General features: G+C 39.9%; 1 protein-coding gene and 1 pseudogene across 1 annotated transcript; both read left to right on the top strand.

The window, feature by feature from the left end:
• Positions 1-7,891: 7,891 nt before the first annotated feature.
• LOC103449408 (protein SINE1-like) lies at positions 7,892-10,433 on the top strand (annotated as a pseudogene).
• A 4,330-nt stretch (positions 10,434-14,763) lies between these two features.
• On the top strand, positions 14,764-19,703 carry LOC103449304 (TATA-box-binding protein 1). Its single transcript, XM_008388593.4, has 9 exons — positions 14,764-15,274; positions 16,022-16,109; positions 16,500-16,571; positions 17,573-17,623; positions 18,017-18,061; positions 18,161-18,253; positions 18,979-19,080; positions 19,180-19,253; positions 19,357-19,703. Coding segments are annotated over exons 1-9 (606 nt in total). The 5' UTR covers positions 14,764-15,194; the 3' UTR covers positions 19,358-19,703.
• Positions 19,704-19,733: the final 30 nt, after the last annotated feature.

The raw sequence follows: 19,733 nt of genomic DNA, 5'->3' as shown, positions 1-19,733 counted from the left end.
ATGATTATTATCATTGGAATTATATTGTTATTTTTCATATTTTCTAATATTGCTCCAACAAAATCAGGTCTAAACATCTTAATTGTCCTTGGTGAAGCTGCACTCACGAGAACTCTGAGGCAACTCATGTTTTCTATCTATTCACTATTCAAAAAGTATCGTTCCAAAGATTTTGTTGACAGAAATATCCCATGCAGAAGGTGCAATCCAAGCCAAAGAGTCCTCCAATTCAGAAATATCTAATCCGTTTCAAGATAATTTGATACCTTGAGCGCAAGATTGTTGTTGAGACCAGGCAATATTGCACAAGAGCTGGTGCTTCTGAATTCTGTTGGAAATATAACATTCTTAAAAGCAGCAACAATGAGGTCTAGATTCTTGGAGCGACCAAATTCTTTAAAAAAACCCTGCCAGTACAGGTAAATGTTTCCATGCCCCATTAAAGGCGGTCGGAAATTGTACGTCCCAAAAGTCACACAGTAAGATGGTAGCCTTGCATAAATTTGGAGCTTTCAAAGAAATCTTGGACATTAAGTAACCAATGAAATGTACAGAATTCAGATTCGGAGTATTGATCGTGGCCTCCAAACAAAGGGTAGTTATAGATTTTGCATCAAGAAAGGTCGTTTGAGATAAGCAATAGTAGTTTTTCTTCTCATGCCAATTCCTCTGAACTAATCTACAAAGCCGAAGGTTGATATCTAACTCTTTGACATTTCTCTCAAACGAACAACTCAATAACTCATCTACAATGGTAGTGTCTTCTGTTACCAAGTACCCCGTCATATGAAGCCTCAATTTATCTAACCTCAGTTTCTTTTGCTAATCATGCCCGCAAAATTTCAAATATCTTTTCAAGATGTTGTTGATGAACTTTCTATGTTGATCACCTAGGTTGTCTTGACAATCAAGGCTTTCCTCATAACCACCCTCGTTGAAATCTAATACGGAGCTTGAACACCACACACCTGCCCATTGCTTGGAAATAAAACTCATTCGAACCGCTGCTTTGGTGGGGAGAATTTGGATGATTTTGTGCGTAACAAGGTCAGGTAAGTGAAGGCCTGCCATGACATTTTGGCTACGATGATCTTCCTTTGTATTTAGGTCGGGGGTTTTGTGGATGGAAGAGTGAGGTCCTATTTATACATGTTGTATTTGTTCAAGAGTGTGAAATGACCAAAATGCCCCTATCATGGTGACCTCTGAGTTTAACTTCAATTTCTCATGCTTTTCTATTTTACTAAATTAGTTTTCATACTCACGAATGCATAGGCGAAAGCAGAATCGAATTCGGAGTAACGAGAGTCAGAGTTATAAATTTTGAGAAGCGAATGGAAAATGGTAATTTCCATGGGGGAATTTTTAAGTAGGTTAACATCCCACTCACGGTTGCACTTTCGTCCTCCTTCCTCATTTCTGCATGCTCTCCTTCTCTCTAACTCTAGAGATCTCTCACGCTCTCTAACTCCACCGTGACCAACCACCACCACCTACTGAACAACTTGGACAAAGGCAATGCTCCTATTTAATTAATAGAGACATGCACTCATGATCTCTGTGAGGATCCCTTCAAAGCTCAACTTTTTTTTATTAAACTGTTTTTAAGTAGTCTTGCATGAGACTTAAGTAGAAATTGGTTAGGTAACCTTATAGATAAATTGTGGAATTGTATATTTCATTGATATAAATATTGAGATATATGGAGATCGATTTATACAGAAGCTATAAGCTATATTAGGTAAACAGAGTATACAATCAAGCTAATTGTATTTACATCCTACAATTGCTCTAGCCCAAGAGTTGACCAATCACCAAATGCTAGAATAGCTCACAATCAGATCATGGGATTTTCTTTCCTTTAACACTCCCCCTCAAGTTGGAGTGTGGATGTCGATGACACCCAACTTGCCTAGATGCGAATGGAAAACAGACACGCGTAGTGGTTTAGTAAACAAGTCAGCGACTTGTTCCCCTGTTCGAACATGGGCAGTCTTGATTTCTCCTTTTTGGATTCGTTCATGAACAGTGTGACAATCGATCTCAATGTGCTTTGTACGCTCGTGGTACACAGGATTTGCAGCAATGTATAAGGCTGCTTGATTGTCACAAAATAACTTTGCTGGTTGGGGATGCTTAACATGTAAATCCTCCAACAAATACCGCAACCAGCTTAATTCACAAGTGACTGTAGCCATCGATCGATACTCTGCTTCTGCAGATGAACGAGCCACCGTGACTTGCTTCTTACTCTTCCAGGACACTAGTGATTTACCAAGAAAGATACAATAACCGGTCACTGATCGACGCGTAGTGGGACAACGAGCCCAATCTGCGTCACAATAACCAGTTAATTGTAAGTTGCTTTGTGAAGAAAACATCAAACCTTGTCCAGGAGCCTCTTTGAGATATCGAAGAAGTCGATATGCTGCATCAAGGTGGTGTCGTTGAGGATCTTGCATAAACTGGCTCAAGGTGTTGACGGTATATGCAATTTCTGGCCGCGTGATTGTTAGATAAATTAATTTTCCAACCAAGCGTCTATATCGAGCAGGTTCATGAAGTGAAGCACTACCTGTGGGTGTTAACACCAACTCAGGTTCCATGGGGACCTTCGCAGGCTTAGCACCAAGTAATCCAGCCTCCTCCAATATGTCTAGTGTATATTTTCTTTGGCAAATCGTGACTCCGGCTTTCGAACGCGCAACCTCAACTCCAAGAAAATATTTCAAGGGTCCGAGATCCTTAATTCGAAATCGACTGCTGAGAAATGCCTTCAGGTTGTTGATTTCAACCTCATTGTTTCCTGTAATGACCATATCATCAACATATAACAGCACAATAGTGAGAGAATTGCCCTTGACTTGAGTGAACAAAGAGTAATCTGCCTTAGATTGACAAAAACCAATGTCACATATAGCTGTGGAGAATTCACGAAACCAACTTCTCGATGCCTGTTTGAGACCATATAAGGATTTGTGAAGTCGACACACGACGTTCTCCCCCTGTCGACTAAAACCCGGAGGTGGCAGCATATATACCTCCTCCTGAAGTGCGCCATGTAAGAAGGCGTTTTGGACGTCCATTTGATGTAAAGGCCAGTGTCGAACAGCAGCCACAGTTAATAAGCAGCGCACAGTGATAAGTTTAGCGACCGGTGCGAAAGTCTCTTTGTAGTCGATGCCTTCGCGTTGGGTGAAGCCCTTGGCGACGAGCCGGGCCTTGTAACGCTCCAAGGTGCCATCGGAGTGGTACTTGAGTTTGAAAACCCATTTGCAGCCAATGGGACGTTGTCCAGGCGGAAGAGGGACAAAACTCCAAGTTTTGTTGTTCTCGAGAGCAATAATTTCAGCTTGCATTGCCGCAACCCACTGAGGATCTTGACAGGCCTGTTCATAAGTATTTGGCTCCACTAGATGGGAAATGTGAGAAACAAATTGTCGATATCCAGGAGATAAACATGAATAAGAGACGTACTGATGTAAAGGATACCGAGTGCTGGACATGGAGCGAGAGGAAGCCGGGGGCGTGAGCAAGACGGAATGATGAGCCACATAGTCTTTGAAATGAGCGGGTGGGTGCGTGGAGCGATTAGAGTGACGGAGAGGTGGTGGGGGGTGGGTCGGTGTGGGCACAGTGTCAGAAGGTAGGTCGGCGGTAGCAGGAACAGATAAGGGATCAGGATTTGCTGGAAGGCTAAGGGTAATGGGAATCGGGGCAGTGGGGGTAGCAGGTAAAGGGGTGGTATTTGTGGTGTCAGATGGGCCATGGTTTGCATGTGGGTCAGATGGGCCATTGGTTGCATGTGGGCCGTGAGATTCAGGTGCATTGGGAAGGATGGGTTCATTTGGGTAATGTGGTGAATAAAGGATTGGTAAAATGGGAAAATCATTTTGGTCCGTGGGTGGTGAAGTGGTATAAGGGAAAATGTGTTCATGGAATGTAACGTCGCGGGACACGAAAAATTTCTGGGTGGCTAGATCATATACTGTATAACCCTTGTGGTTAAGAGGGTATCCAATGAAAACACAACGTCTAGCACGAATGTCGAATTTGTGGGTGGGTGTGAGGTTGGTGGCGTAACAAAGGCATCCAAAAACTCGCAAGTGCTCATAAGAGGGTGGTTTGCCATGTAAAATCTCGTGGGGAGACTTGTGAGAAAGCAAGGGTGTAGGTAGGCGATTTATGAGATAACAAGCGGTTTGAATACTTTCCCCCCAAAATTTTAAAGGTAAGTTGGCCTGAAAACGGAGAGCACGACCTACATTTAAAAGATGCCTATGTTTACGTTCGACTACCCCGTTTTGTTGTGGTGCGTAAGGACAAGAATGTTGTAAAATAGTGCCACAAGAGTCTAGGTAAGAACGCATGGAAAGGAATTCACCACCATTATCGGCACGAAGAGCCTTAATGTTGGTGTGGAACTGAGTCTTCACCCAAGAAAAAAATGATTGCAATAACATTTGTGTGTCTGACTTAAAATTCATAAGATGTACCCACGTGAAACGAGTGAAATCATCCACAATAGTAAGGAAATAGCGTGCCCCGGAATGTGTTTGAATTTTGTGAGGTCCCCAAATGTCGCAATGAATTAAATCAAACGGTGCAGTAGATTTAATAGTACTAGTAGAAAAAGGTAATCGAGTTTGTTTGGCTAAAGGACAAACTTCACAAAGGTGTTTGGAATCAAACATTATTTCAGTATTATTCTTAGCTAGCGAGAGTAAGGGTGCGGATGAGGGATGCCCGAGGCGCCGATGCCAAAGACTTGTGGTGTGAGTAATATGGTTGGCGAGGTGAGGATTTTGACTTGGTGTAAGGTAGTATAGCCCATCAAAATGCTTGCCCAGGCCAATCATCCTCTTCGTATCCATGTCCTGCACAACACAAAAATCAGGATAAAATGTCACTATACACCGCAAAGCTCTTGTCAACTTACTAACAGACAACAAATTGACGCGGAACTTTGGTACATAAAGAACTTTATCAAGGGATAAGTCATGCGACAATTTTATTGAGCCAATATTTTGTATTTCCGCTTGCCCCCCATTTGGTAAACCGACAAAGTCATGCTGAGTAGCAATGATATTGTGAGTTGGTGGTGAATGAGATATATGGTCGGTAGCTCCGCTATCAACAATCCAATATAAAGTTGAGTGTGCATCCTTTTGTGCTATATTGCATTTGGGTGAGTAAATACCTTTCGCATTTGCGAGTGGTTGACCATTACCGTTGCGGAGCATGGCAATTATCTGATTATATTCCTCGGTAGTGAAAGTTGGACCGTTGGAAGTGGTTGGTTCGGTGGTCGCAGCAGGCTTGGTGATCTCGGCATTATGGGCTGCTGCTTTCCTGTTCTTAGGCTTCACATTTTTGCCATGCCACTTGTGGCCCACTGGAAACCCAATGATGTAATAGCATCTGTCCACCAAGTGCCCATCTCCATCACAGTAAGTGCACTTAAGTGATTTGCGTGAGAATGAACCTGCAGAAGGGCTAGGAAACCTGTCATTAGATGATGACGGCGCTGGAGGGCGCTGAACTTGCATTGCATGAGAACTCGTCCCCAATTCACGACGGCTTGCCACATCCATTTGTCGTTCGTGTTGGAGAATTAGGCCATGAACTCGGCGTGTATCCGGAAGTGGACTCATCATCAAAATCGAGCCTCGTACGACTGAGTAAGAGTCATTCAATCCCATTAGGAATTGCATAACTTTTTCCTTCTCTTCTCGCTCAGCAAGCCCTTTCAAACCTTCACAAGTGCAGGTGAATGGGTCATGGTAGGACGCTAACTCGTCCCATAATGCTTTCATCTTGGTGTAATAGGCAGAAACAGTGAGCTGCCCTTGGCGGTTCTCGACAATTTCTTGTCGAATTTGATAGATTCTTGAGTCGCTGCTTTGTGAGAATCTGTCCCTCAGATCGTTCCAAACTGCAACTGCGGTTTCAGTGTACATGATGCTGCCTGCTATGTCTGAGTGGACTGAGTTTACAATCCACAGTGTGACCATGTCATTAGATCTCTTCCAGGCTGCATGTTTCGCGTCTGAGGGTGCTGGAGCCTTAATGGTTCCATTGATAAATCCGATCTTGTTCTTTGCGCTAAGACCCATGCGCATAGCACGGCTCCATTGTCCGTAATTGTTTCCGTCAAGTGTTTTGGAAACTAGGATCAGTCCCGGATGATCCGAGTGGTGTAAGGTATACGGGTCTGAGAACTCCATGGAATTCTCGGCTGATTTGATTTCAGGTTTGGTTGGTTCTGCCATTGTGGTGGCTATGGTGTTTGAGGAAAGCTTATTGTGGCGGAAGCGTAATAGAGTCACCAAGATCGGTTCTCTGATGCCAAGATAAATTGTGGAATTGTATATTTCATTGATATAAATATTGAGATATATGGAGATCGATTTATACAGAAGCTATAAGCTATATTAGGTAAACAGAGTATACAATCAAGCTAATTGTATTTACATCCTACAATTGCTCTAGCCCAAGAGTTGACCAATCACCAAATGCTAGAATAGCTCACAATCAGATCATGGGATTTTCTTTCCTTTAACACTTATAATTGCTTTATCCATATTGGTGATTTATTTTCACCATGGTCATTTATACATCGCGTATAGCTATTTACGGTCGTAAAATATTTGTAGGTGTTGATCTATTTCTTGTGGAGGCTAGATTTACTGGTTCTTTATCTGGAGACTGCACTATTTCACTGTAAGAAGTTCTTGCTCATGTTCACGGTGTTAAAATAGTCTTGTGAACACTGAAAATTCCTGAAACGAAAGAGACAAGAACAACGTGCACAAACAAATATTTGTATTTGATGATTTTGGGTTACAATCTCTCTCTATTTTGATCCTCTGATTCGATCTCTGTAAGGTGTTGATTTGTGGATGTTTCGTTGATCCAAGGGCCGTTGAGGCTTGATCTTGGATGAACTGTTGGAAGTTTCTTCAAGGGGCCGTGGGCTTGATCTTTGAAGGTGGATTTGAGTGGATCTTCAAGGAGCCGTTGGGGCTTGATCTTGAGGACGAATGTTTCTTGAAGGGCCGTTAAAGCTTGATCTTGAATAACGGTGATGAACGGATTTTCAAAGGCTTTTGGGCTTGATCTTGAAGAACAGTGATGAACGGATCTTCAAGGGCTTTTGGGCTTAATCTTGAAGAACGGTTGGATGTGTGGATTTGTCAACGTTGTTGATCCAAAGGGCCGTTGGGGCTTGATCTTGGATGAACGGATGATGAACGATGGTGCTTTCTTTAAGGGCCGTCGGGGCTTGATCTTGAATTGGTGGAAGTTCTTCAAGGGCCTTTGGGGCTTGATCTTGAATTGGTGGATGGTTGATCTAAGGGTCGTCGGGGCTTGATCTTGGAAGAACGATGAACGAAGAACGATGAACGAAGAACGAAGAACGAAGAACGAAGAACGAAGAACACTTTCTTCAAGGGCCGTCGGGGCTTGATCTTGAATTGGTGGATGATTGTTGATCCAAAGGGCCGTTGGGGCTTGATCTTAGGATGAACGATGAACGAAGCATGAAGAACGAAGAGAGCTTTCTTGATTCTTCGGGAACCTGGATGCTTGAGAGCTTCGGAGTTTCAGAGCTTCAGAGCTTGCTTAATGATTTTGGTTCTCTCAAATGAATGATTTAGCCTTCTATTTATAGAAATTTTCAAGGCCTAATTTTGAATATAATATTCCAGATGAAATAAGTCGTTTCTGCCAGGTGTTGACACGTGTCCTGTTTGATGACTTTTCCAACTTATTTTGATTTTTTTGTTTAGACACTCGCTACGTGTAAAATTTATGTAATACATGAGCGTTGAAACTTTGATTTATCGGTCAACATTTACTTACCGAAATTTCGATGTCTACAAGTCCCTCTAATAAATAGCATCATGACCACCATAATGAAGACCTTGGCTTCAAGTGCAGGGTCTTTCCCTCTTCAACAGGCATGCTCAAAGGTTGTCCGAGCTATTGCTCTATATGGGATTGACCCAACCAACCCTGAAGACAGGAAGAGGCACATTATTCATTCACTTTGCACTCCTCTTTCGGATTCCCTCTTGGATTCTCAAGAGAGCTTCACTTCTGGAGCTGCCCTTTGCTTAAGAGGGCCCTTGTTGATTCAGATAATTGGCGTTTTTCTTTGGATGAGATGGTAAATAGGGTCTGTCAGAATGTTTCTGGAGCTTTGGAGGAGAAGTCCACTCAGACAAATGCACACATGGGTCTGGACCGTGTGGTCATGTCCCTTGCGAAGCATAATGCAGTAATTGTTGAACCATATGCTATGTTGAGGATTCAAGCTGGAATCCGGATATTGGATACTGGTGTAGAGGAGGGGAATTCTTAGAAACGGCTGTCAGCTATCGAAATGGTGAATTTCTTGATGAAGTGCCTGGATCCTTGGAGCATTATCTCTGATTTTTTATGAGTTGATAATTGAAGAAATGGGGAAGTGTCAGTCTGTTCGGATGGCTTATGTCTCAAGGGCTGCCTTTGAAGCTCTGCAAACGGCAAGGCGAATAGCTGCAGGTAAAGGTTCAAAACTTGAAAAGGCTCCTGGTTCGACCAGTGGGTCAAATTTTAGTTGGAGAGACCATAGCAGGAAGCGAAACTTATCAAGTGCCAGCGACCATTCTCCTGCATCAATGTCATCCGAATCACAGACTTTAGATTCCTTTGCTGAATACGACTCATTTGTTGAGACACCTATAACAATGAGTTGTCAGTGTAGCCGAAACTCAATTTATGATTGTAGAAGTGTAAACCGGAAGCTTTGGAGTCATGAGAATGGAGGAGTTGATGTGTCTCTCAAGGATGGTTTCTTCTCGGAGATTGCTCAGGGTAGTGCCTACTCAAATGGATATCCAGGTAACCCTGGGATTAATGAATTCGTGAAATGTGAAGGAGATAGCAATGAGGAATTTACGGGTTCCAGCAAACAAATCCTAAAAATGGAGTATCAAGAAGCACCACAACTAGTCTTTGGGTAAGTTTCACATGTACATTTGGTATTATTTTTCTTCTGATTTGAAGTTGCAATTTCTGATTTGATTGTTATGGGGTAGAAGTAGTTACCAACTAAATTTGGAGTATGGGTAAAAAGTTTAACTAAAAGTAATGCAGCAACAGAGTGAATAAATTGCTTGCTGGATTGTAAAAGTAGTATTGATAGCCCAAAATGCTTATCGTGTTTAACTCTTTGGAAACTTATCTCTGCTAAAAAGCTTTGCATTTCAGAAAAGAGTGCCAATCTTTGGGATGGCATGGTATGTCATAGTCGACAAAGTTTGTTGGGGGAATTTATATCCCAAAACCTTAAGCAAAGGACATGAACCAGCACTCGTTTTATGTCTTCCCCCTCACAGGTGGTTCGCTTCTCGCCATTAGAGCCCAAGATGTGGAATTCAACTTATGCTGAGAGGAGGAAATTATAGGGATTCAAACTCATAATTTCCTGATCTAATTCCATAAAATGTGTTGGTTACCGCTATTCGTAACAGCTTAAGTAGTTAATTTGTCCAATGAATGTTTTATTTCCGACAAAGGAATGGTGCTTACTCGACTGAAACTTTACTTTTATTCAAATCTGCCAATTTTATGATTTTCTTGTTTGTTATTAATCTTGGGATGGTATTGCATGTTATGGTCTTGATTTTGACCAATATTGCCTCTCCTATGCTTCAGACTCTCAGAGGTCTCGCACTCCACTCAATGTGGACAGCATCATCTTCAATACTCCGAGAAGGCTTGTTCACTCTCTTCAGGAACCAAATAATGCCGACTCAAAGTTCTCCAAGAAACCAGCGAGAAGATCTAGAAGTTTATCCATGAACGAGTTTGATTGGAGCCCAAATGCCAGATACGGTCAAAATGGTTATTCATATGGTGCAAATTATGATGACGGAAAGCATGGTAGCTTCTATGGCAGCGGTGAGAAGTTTGAAGGTGGTCCTGAATCAGTGTCATCAACAGATGGCATTCCAGCAGATGCTGATTTGCAGGTGTCTCATGAGGTGGTTCCAGAAAACAAAATATCTCATGAGGCGGTTCCAGAAAATAAAACATAAAAAGTCCCTGTCAAAAGGCTGCTGTTAAATTGTTTTGTGGTGTTTCTTTTGCTCTACTTGCAGTAGCTATGCCACTCCTTTGGATTAATGATCAAGGCGAATGACATGGTTACCATCTAGTTCCAGTTTAATGTACTCATTCTCTTGTTCGAACTTAGTCTAAACAATCTGACGGATCAATTTCTTTTGATGAAGTGAAAAATGGTTGTAGACAGGAGAATCTCTCTGTATGTTCTGTAACCCTAGAATTTAACCATTCCAGCCAGATGTGGATGATTAATGTACAGAAGAGAACTGAAGAATTTTTGTTATTGAGGAAATGCTTATTCATTGCTTTTGCTTGTATACTTGATTGCTTTTGAAAATTGTGTTCTTTTCTTCCAATTAAGCCTATATTTTTGTGGCTAGCAATGTCTTTCATGAGGGTATTTGAAAGTTGTAATCTTTCGCATTCTGAGACAAATTGGAGTTTCGAAATTCAAACCAACATAAGCAAGAGCTACTTTTTATATGTTTAATACACAATCTCAAGAGTCCCTAGCATATTCGTTTGTTACACCAAAGCTTAGAATATGAGAGCATAGTCATACCAAGAAAATATGCAGACTGGGGTTGTGTAAGCGCTGTCCGCCCCTCCATGATTCATTAGGACGCTCGATTACTAGTTTGAGCACTGCAGATTGGTCGACACATGTAGGCCTACTTGCCATAGTCTTCATGGCTTGAGGAAGGACTGAACATGTATAGTTAATCAAACCCATCTGTTCCTACTACAACTGAGTTTCTTCTACTCTGCTTCATCACAATTCATAAATATATGAACTTGCTACCAAAAACTGAATAAGTGAAATATAGGAGGAATTTAGCTAGTGAAAGTAGTACCCTGTCAATGATTGTGAAATCGGTAGGTGCACTGATGTATATTCGACTCATTTGGTCTCTTAAATGCCTATAGTTGTCATCTTCTTCACCCTCCATTTCTTCTTCAATATTTTCTCTGAGTTGTATCTGCTTGGTTGCCAATGTTTTGATTTTTCGGTCTCCAGCCAGCCACTTGCTGCCATAATTTACTGATTTGAGATTCGTTTTTCACACTAAAGTCGGGAGGAATGATCCCTAAACTTGACAAAATTTGGCAACCTGGTAAAGAAATCTGATCTTTCCAAACCAATAGCATAAGTTGCATCCGATGATAGTAATTGGTAGGGGAGTGAGATTGAACTTGAAGCCACTACTGCAACTAGGAATTCTCTCCTTGTTCTTGCGGCTATTATTATTACTATTACTAATTGTTTGGGTTAATATTTGAACTTTGAGCTGCAAGTGTGAGGAAGCACAGAGATGCCAATTAAAGGAAGACTTGCCCGAAGCTTAGCACCAAGTCCAGAGATAAATTGGCGCCTCCCCATTAATGCATAGACCATGTATCTATGATTTAAATGTCAAGTGATGAAAACTAACTCACAATCAACCAAAAAACATTTTTTAGTGGCAATACAAGTAAAAATATGATGAGTCACTACCCTCCAAATGCTTTCGGACAAGAGCAAGGTCACAGCAGTCGGGCTAATTCGCCTATCAAAGGAGGAAAAGGCACATAGACAAGAACACTCAACCAATCAAACAACAAACTTACAAACTTTGCTCTCAAGCTAGATTTGCATCCAAAAGCTATAATCAGCCCAAATCTTAGATTTTTTAGCAACACGCTATCTCTTGTTTAGATCTCCTTAGAAAGCCTATCTTTCTCTAATTTAAAAACTCTGCTACCTCCCTCAATAGTGTAGTATCGATTCCCTTGTGTAAACTTGTTTACCATCCATCCCTTTTTAACATATAAACCTTTGTAATCACAAAGAGAAGTGACTATAAGAAGTTCAACCTTGACAGACAAGGTGAAATCTTGCCCGAAACTCTTTGTTTGTTTTATGAATTTATAGATCTATTACGTAATGCATTCTTCAGTATGTATTCAAGTCATATCCACCTATTTTCCTACTTTAAGAGTGTCAATTATGTCTAGATCTGGTTAGTTTAATAGATATGTTATCCTTAAAATCAATCAAGAACCAAGCAAATGGCTAAATGGTTTAAAGCAGATATGGACTCCCTTCATTCAAACATACAAGACTATGAACTAAAAGTCCTTGGTCACAAGGCAAGAAAAAGAACTTAATGTGAACTTAACCCATCCACGACAATCCTTTGATAACAAGAAGTCCGAGTAACTTGGGGCGCAAGTAATTGACTAAACACACTCTTGTTGTACATCTGCTATACTAAGATAGCAATGGTACGCCTAGCTCTTAGTTAGTTTTGATTGTGAACCTCAATGCCTACACTTAAGGCTCGACAAAGGCACATTTTGGAACTAACTTTGTCATCTTCTTGTAGCACATTAACAAACAAGAGCCCGACTACACATCCAAAGTAACGAACCCTTGTGGAGCTGTGCTGAGAGCCAAGGAGCCGTCTGAGAAATCTTCACCCGAACACTAATAGTTTTGTACTAGTGCTGCAGCAAACTACAACAAGAAGTAGGGTAATTAGAAGATGAATAATCCATGTGTTTAGCAGGAGAAAAAGGTGATAAGGATGCTGTGCGGATCAACTGTGGATTTGTCATATCAACTCAAGCATTTTGTGTTTATTGGCTGCTTGTCTTGTGATTCCAATAACTTTTGTGAATTTCGGAATCAGATTTTGATTTTTTTATTACGGATTAGTAAACACGCCATTATAATTTCTCGAGACTGAATATTATTTGTTGAATCACATCCACAAACGCTTAAATTCAAATTGTTTTGGGCAATCACTACTACAAACAAAAATAATAATTCAAGCAATTAATTAGAAACAGTAGCAAAAATTCCATCTGCTTGAAGCTGAACGAGAAGCTCTATCATCTTCTTTGCTTTCTTGCTCAATTGGAATCTCGACATCAACAGACCGTACAACCAACGGAACCACCCGCTGTTTTCGTCCCCTTTGTATACGAAAAACCGGGCGGCTTCTTCGGTCAGCCTATCGACACTGCTCAACCACTTCTCGACTTCAGCTGTGACCGCCACTTCTCCCTTCCTTTTTGCATCTTCGACGACTTGGATCACCATATCTCGTGTGGCCTTAAGCTTCTTGAGCTGTTTCAGTAGGTTGTCGACGTTGGATTTGTAGCTTAGGATGTAAACAACGTAAATGTCCAAGTATCTCGAGACCACGGGGCCACTGCAGGCAAGTAAATACTTGGCCAAGTACTGGCCGATTAAGGGTTTGATCGGAGCAACCAGTTGATCCACAAAGCACTCAATGCACACAAAAGTAAGAAACCCGGCAGCCAATGGCATCTGGGAAGCAATCTTAGCAGCGGCCCCCCCCAATAAATTGCGTATAAAAGTATTATCCATGCTCATATATATGGAAGCAATTAGAAACCTGAAAATATAAGAAGAGCAGATTGAATGAAGAGCAGAAGATGGATGTGTGAGGATGGAAAAAAAGAGGAGGAGATTATAAGAAGGAACAAGGAAGCAGAAGATACGCGCATCCTATATAATAGCTATTGACATAGTTATAAACAAAGACTTGGTGTTATGTTTTTTTTATGTTTATAATAACAAGTTAACAACTGTAAGGCATGTGGTGTTTGAGTCAATGACTAAATAAAAGAGACGAGGCAAGTTCTTGCTGTATACAATTGGTCACATTTTGTAAGAGACTTTATTAAGGGGGTAACTTCTAAGTGCTAATGTATTGGATTCATTCTTAAGTGTTAACGTAATTGAAATTGATTGTAATTTGTAAGTGCTCGGTTCATTACCATTTCGTTTTTTCATTTTCATTTTTACTTTTTAAGTTTTAGATATGAGCAAACTAAGTACACATAAAAATGAGGGATAAAAAGGAAAGGTTATGGGAGTACTATGCGAAAAAGAAGGTAAATACTACAAAATAGAGTGACTATGCGAAATAAATCTTGTCGGACATTCAACCCGAGTTTAAGGTAAAAAAAAAGAGTGTCTTGCTACAAAGAAACACAATATATAGCGTTAACCACTAGACCTATCTGTCATTTAGACATCTGTTATGACATCCTATGGCTCTTTGAACCAAATGGCATTAACTGAGTGCTGCTAAAGACCAAACCTTGCTAACTTGTGAACAATATGATTTCTCGCATATTCTTCTTAACTTTTAGCTATCGGATTGAATAGATTAAAGAAGATCATTTCTCGCATATTCTTCTTAACTTTCAGTCATTGGATTGAATAGATTAAAGAAGATCAGTATCAAAAATTAAAAAAAAATGTGAAAATATGAGATTAAAAATAAATGTGTGAATAACAGTTTCGATAATTCAAATGGCCAACCCTATTTGTACTATATGCACACCTATTTATATTTCTCACATATTCTTCTTTATTTTCGGCCATCAAGATTGAATAGATTGAAGAAGATTAATATCAAAAATTAAAAAAAAATATGTGAGAGCCTGAGATGTAAAAATCGATGTGTGAATAACATTTTCGATAATTCAAATTGCCACCCCTTATCCAGTTATCTTGCTTAGACAAGGACAAGACCAAACCGGCAATTTCCGGTAATGGCAAGGGATTGACTGGCAATGTAAGAATCAGCCTGTGGACCTTATATATAGGAAAACGACAAAAAGTGGCGAAGCCGAGCCAGACAACAAAAGGGAAAGGCCTTCCTCTCACAACTCTCACATGATCCCGCATTCGCATTTCCTCCTCAGAGATACAAAACCAAACCCATCTCTCCCCAATTTCTTCTATCAAAACCTATAAAAGAACATCTGTTTTGAAAATTTCCCACCCCCATTTCCCAACTTTCCCGCGACTTCTCTCCGATTTCAATTTCCCAACTTCTCATTTTCTTTCCCGAGTATTTTCGAAACCCTAGATTGTTTAAAGCTCAGAAATTGTGAGCAAAGGAGGTTGTGCAGATCTGATTCAGGATGATCAATAGACCAATTGCCTGGAACCCGCAAGAATAATTAAAGAATTAAACTTTGATTTGATTTATTTGCTTATTGTAAAGTAGTATTTTTGTGAAATCGACGGAGCCCTTTATAGTGGGATACTGGAAATGGGGGATCAAAGTGGATTAGAAGAGAGCCAACCTGTAGATCTTTCCATTCACCCCTCTGGCATCGTTCCCACTCTCCAGTAAGTCTCTCTCTCTCTCTCTCTCTCTCTCTCTCTCCCCCCTTTCGTTTGAAGTTCTAATTTCGTTTTCTCGTGTCAATATCCATGTCCAAGGCTTCTGAATTGAGTTTTGCGTAGTGGGTTTGTTTCGATCTGATTGGTTTCGCAAGCTTATGTTCGGATCATCACTTTATGGGGTTATGGTGGTTTTCGGTAGGGGAGATGAAAATTTATGGGTTCAACTGTTTCATTTCTATCCGTGAGATGTTTTTGTGTTTTTGAAAAATTGAAATTCTTCAAATTTTGAGGTGGAAGTTGACTCTTTTTTAAGCCAAACCTATATGAATTTTTTGTTGTGTGTGTTTGTGTTCTTTGTCTAAAGCTTGTAGGACTGGAGTTTTATTTGCTAAGAAACATTTCATTAAATATTAGTCTCTTATTGGAAATGAAGCTATGGTTAGAGCTTGTCATCAGAAGCTGCTGTTTGGTAGTCTTTGCATTTTGGAGAGTTTTTAGTTAAGTCTCTTTTTTGTTTGTTCTATGGTGGTCTTCTTGATCACTGGTCTTCTTTTTGCAGTTCTATTGTTTGTTAGCTAAAGTAGTTCTCTTTTCCTAAGAAAATAAAACTTGGACTATTCCCATGCATAATATCAAGACATTTTAATCAACCCTATAGGCCTCCCTTCTGTGAGCAATAACGTTCTGTGAGCAATAACGTTCTGTTTTTCGAAGTTTCATGCTTTATTCTTGTTTTGGTTGTGTTTGTAGGAATATCGTATCTACAGTTAACTTGGATTGTAAATTGGATCTTAAGCAAATTGCGTTGCAAGCTCGAAATGCAGAATACAACCCCAAGGTATGCAAGGCTTTTTGTAAGCTTGACTATAATTTATTTCAGTAGTATGTTGGTAATGTACTTGGATCTAACGGAGAACATGACACAAAACCGAGCGCAATGGCGTTCTAGGATTCATATAGCCGACCCCACTTAGTGGGAAAAGGCTTTGTTGTTGTTGTTGTTGTAGTATGTTGGTAATCTTAGTGGTGCTTGCTCACTTTTCTAAAATACTTTATAGAGGGTTCTTAGTGGTGCTAGCTCACTTTACCAAAATGGTCTTGCTTGGGCCATTGTTTTTACCTGAAACTATACTGACAATAAAGTCTGGCTTTGTTAGCATATTTTCTGTCTCTTTAGACATTTTGGAGTACTGAATACTAACTTCTTTTTAATTCAATGGTCTTTCAGCGTTTTGCTGCTGTAATTATGAGAATAAGGGAGCCAAAAACTACAGCTTTGATTTTTGCCTCTGGGAAGATGGTGAGCCCTCCCAAAAATTTTTGGGATTCTATTTGCTGACAATGATATGATTTCATTTCAGCTGTTTGTATTGTTGTAATATCATTATTGAAAGCAATTTGCTTTTGAATCTTTTTGCTCCTGTTTGGTCCCTTCTTTTGTGGAAAATGACTTTGTTCTTTAAATCTATGCCTGTTAGTGAGATTTGATAAAACAGTTTATCTTACTTGAATTGTACTCCAATTGATGGCTCTGTTATCTGGTGATGCCGCTGTTGGCATCATATTCAAAGATGATTATGTATTTGTCGAAATGTGTTTGGAATCCTACATCCATGAGTGTGTCAATTGTCGGGTGCAGTCAAGTAATGATATTGCTTAATTCAGAGAATATCCTTAGAAGGGGAGCATGTTTTTTTCTTGCTAGTTTTGACTATTGAATGATTTGAATCTGAATTAAAGTGTATGTTTGATTGGTTATGGTCATTCTGAATTGCTTGTCTTGTCGAAAATGTACAGTATGTTGATGCTTAAATTCACAAATTTTGATGCTCAAGATATATATTTGGTGACGGACTGATCCTTTTATGAGTTTTATTTTCATAGATGGCTGAATTGCATGTTTATATACTGAACTTCTATGGTAATAAATTTGGCTTTAAGTTTACCTCATCGCACTTGGTGCGATGGCAAGTGCCTTCGCCCATGAGCGGTAGGTCTCGGGTTCGAGACTTGGGAGCAGCCTCTCCATAAATGGGGGTAAGGCTAGCCGACATTGACCTCTCCCAGACCCTGCGTAAAGCGGGAGCCTTATGCACTGGGTACGACCTTTTTAAGTTTACCTCATGCCACAACCCTGGTAAGCATTGCATTGCATTTTGACGATCCTTTTTCAACTTGATATAACCGTCTACTTTCCCCGCTCTCCCTTATTTATGATTTTAAATCTTGAGTTATGCACCCATCATACCTTGGAGGCATCTGGTTAAGAGATTTAAATTTTGAATGTCTATGGTACTTCAGGTATGCACAGGTGCAAAAAGTGAACATCAATCAAAACTGGCAGCGAGGAAGGTATCTGTTGAATGCTTACAGATTGTTATTAACATAGCAAAACATAGTGGTATATGTGAGTTTCGTAAGTTTTGATCCAATTTTAGGCATTTTAATTCAAACATAGTTTTATATGTGAGTTTCACAAGTTTTGACCCGATCTTAGGCATTTTAATTCTGGAGTAGAGTGTAAGTGGACTTTTACCCATGCTTTGGAGCATCAGCCTTAAGTATTGCAACTTAAATATTTTTTCAATTGTTATTGGTCACTATCAGGAGTGGGGGTGGTTTTACTATTGATGATTATTCTTTCCATAATTATCTTTTCATTTAGTTAGAAAAGTGAATCTTAATTAGGTTGCAAGGAATAGTGTCAAGAGTTCTTTCATCTGATTTGATATTTTTGGTTCCCAGTATGCTCGAATCATTCAAAAGCTTGGGTTTAATGCTAAATTTAAGGTCTCTCTCTCTCTCTCTCTCTCTCTCTCTCTCTCTATTAGGTGTTCAACCCTTAAAGAGTATCTTACTTCTTTTAATACATACTTTTCTGGGCATCAGGATTTCAAGATTCAAAATATTGTTGGCTCCTGTGATGTTAAATTTCCGATAAGACTTGAGGGTCTTGCATACTCCCACGGTGCCTTTTCAAGTGTAAGTGAGAACCATTTATCCCAGGCTTTAGCATTTCATAACCCTAATATGATTCAATATGATTATAGTTTTTTTGTTTTTTCTTTTCTGTTTCATAATATTTTTTTATTGATTTTAGATTTGTTTTATGATTTAATGTCAATGTTTATATGATCAAGTTAAATTCTTATGTGGGCGTTTTTCATTTTACGGGCTTATGGTCAACGAGATCCACGTATTTTGCATGCCTCCGAAGGTTTTATGAAACTAGGAGTCCATTGCTTAAAATACTTTCTGGAAAATACTTTAAACTCAAAGCGAACTTCATAGAAAGTTTGCTGAAACTGGGTGTATTTCTTTCTTCAAGACTCCAGACATACAATGGACCCACATTCAATTAATCAATGCTATGAACATACATTTGACCAATACAAGGGCCGTATATACGCAATAATCGTAGACAGAACACTTACTTTGTATGAACATTGTGATAGGACAATGGATAGACCTATTAGGCTAAAATATCGAGCTCATTGAGATTAAAATTTTAGTTTGGGTATGAGCGCATTAACAAAATTCTGCAGTTTTGAATTTTTAGTTTGGTGTACAAAGTAAGGCCTTGTACGGATTTTGTCCTCTTTCCTTTGTTTCTAAGACTTGTGAACACATTGTACTGGCTGCCCACTTGTATGCTTCGTAGTGGTTTTTGCAAAGAAATAGTGTTATCCTGTGTTATGCTGGTGCAGTATGAGCCAGAGCTTTTCCCGGGGCTGATATATCGAATGAAGCAGCCGAAGATTGTTCTTCTTATATTTGTGTCGGGGAAAATTGTTATTACGGGTGCAAAGGTGATTTGTTGTTTGTCTATGTTGTTCGGTTGCTATTTAATTACTCATGCTTTTGCGTTTGGACGATTTGCTAACATTTTGTTTAATTTGATGAGTTAGGTGAGGGATGACACATACAAGGCCTTTGAAAACATATACCCTGTCCTTACAGAGTTCAGGAAGGTCCAGCAATGGTGCGCCCTCCCTTCCCTCCGTAACTCCCCAAATTAATTTAGGGTGGTTGTTTCTCTTAACAGCAACATATTGCTAATTGATTTCTGTTATATCTTGTTTTAGATCCTACTTACTTATACCAGACGACGTTAGCGTTTGCTGGGAGGCAGACACGCATCTCTGAAGGTAGCTTGCGGTGCTGTCGTAGGCAATCCCTTGTGGTGCTGGTGCGACATATTTTTGGTTATTTCTGGTTGGGTAGCGAAGGGGTTAGCGCTTAGGTGTGAATATGTAACTGGAAAAGCAGCTTTGTTGTTGTTGTAGTTGTTTGGTAACTTGGTGCGGCAAGATGATGCACCAGGGCAGGGTTGATGGGATTGTTTGTGATGTCGGAGGAATTTATAAATAAAACGTTGCAGTTTTGATAGTAGAAACATTTTGATTGAATCTCAATGGTATTGTGTTTCTTACCCTTCTGATTCAGTCAGTGTCTAATCTAA

Source organism: Malus domestica, chromosome 12 (assembly GCF_042453785.1).
Source record: "Malus domestica chromosome 12, GDT2T_hap1".
Taxonomy (NCBI): Eukaryota; Viridiplantae; Streptophyta; class Magnoliopsida; order Rosales; family Rosaceae; genus Malus; species Malus domestica.
This window is presented reverse-complemented; position numbering and strand designations above follow the sequence as displayed.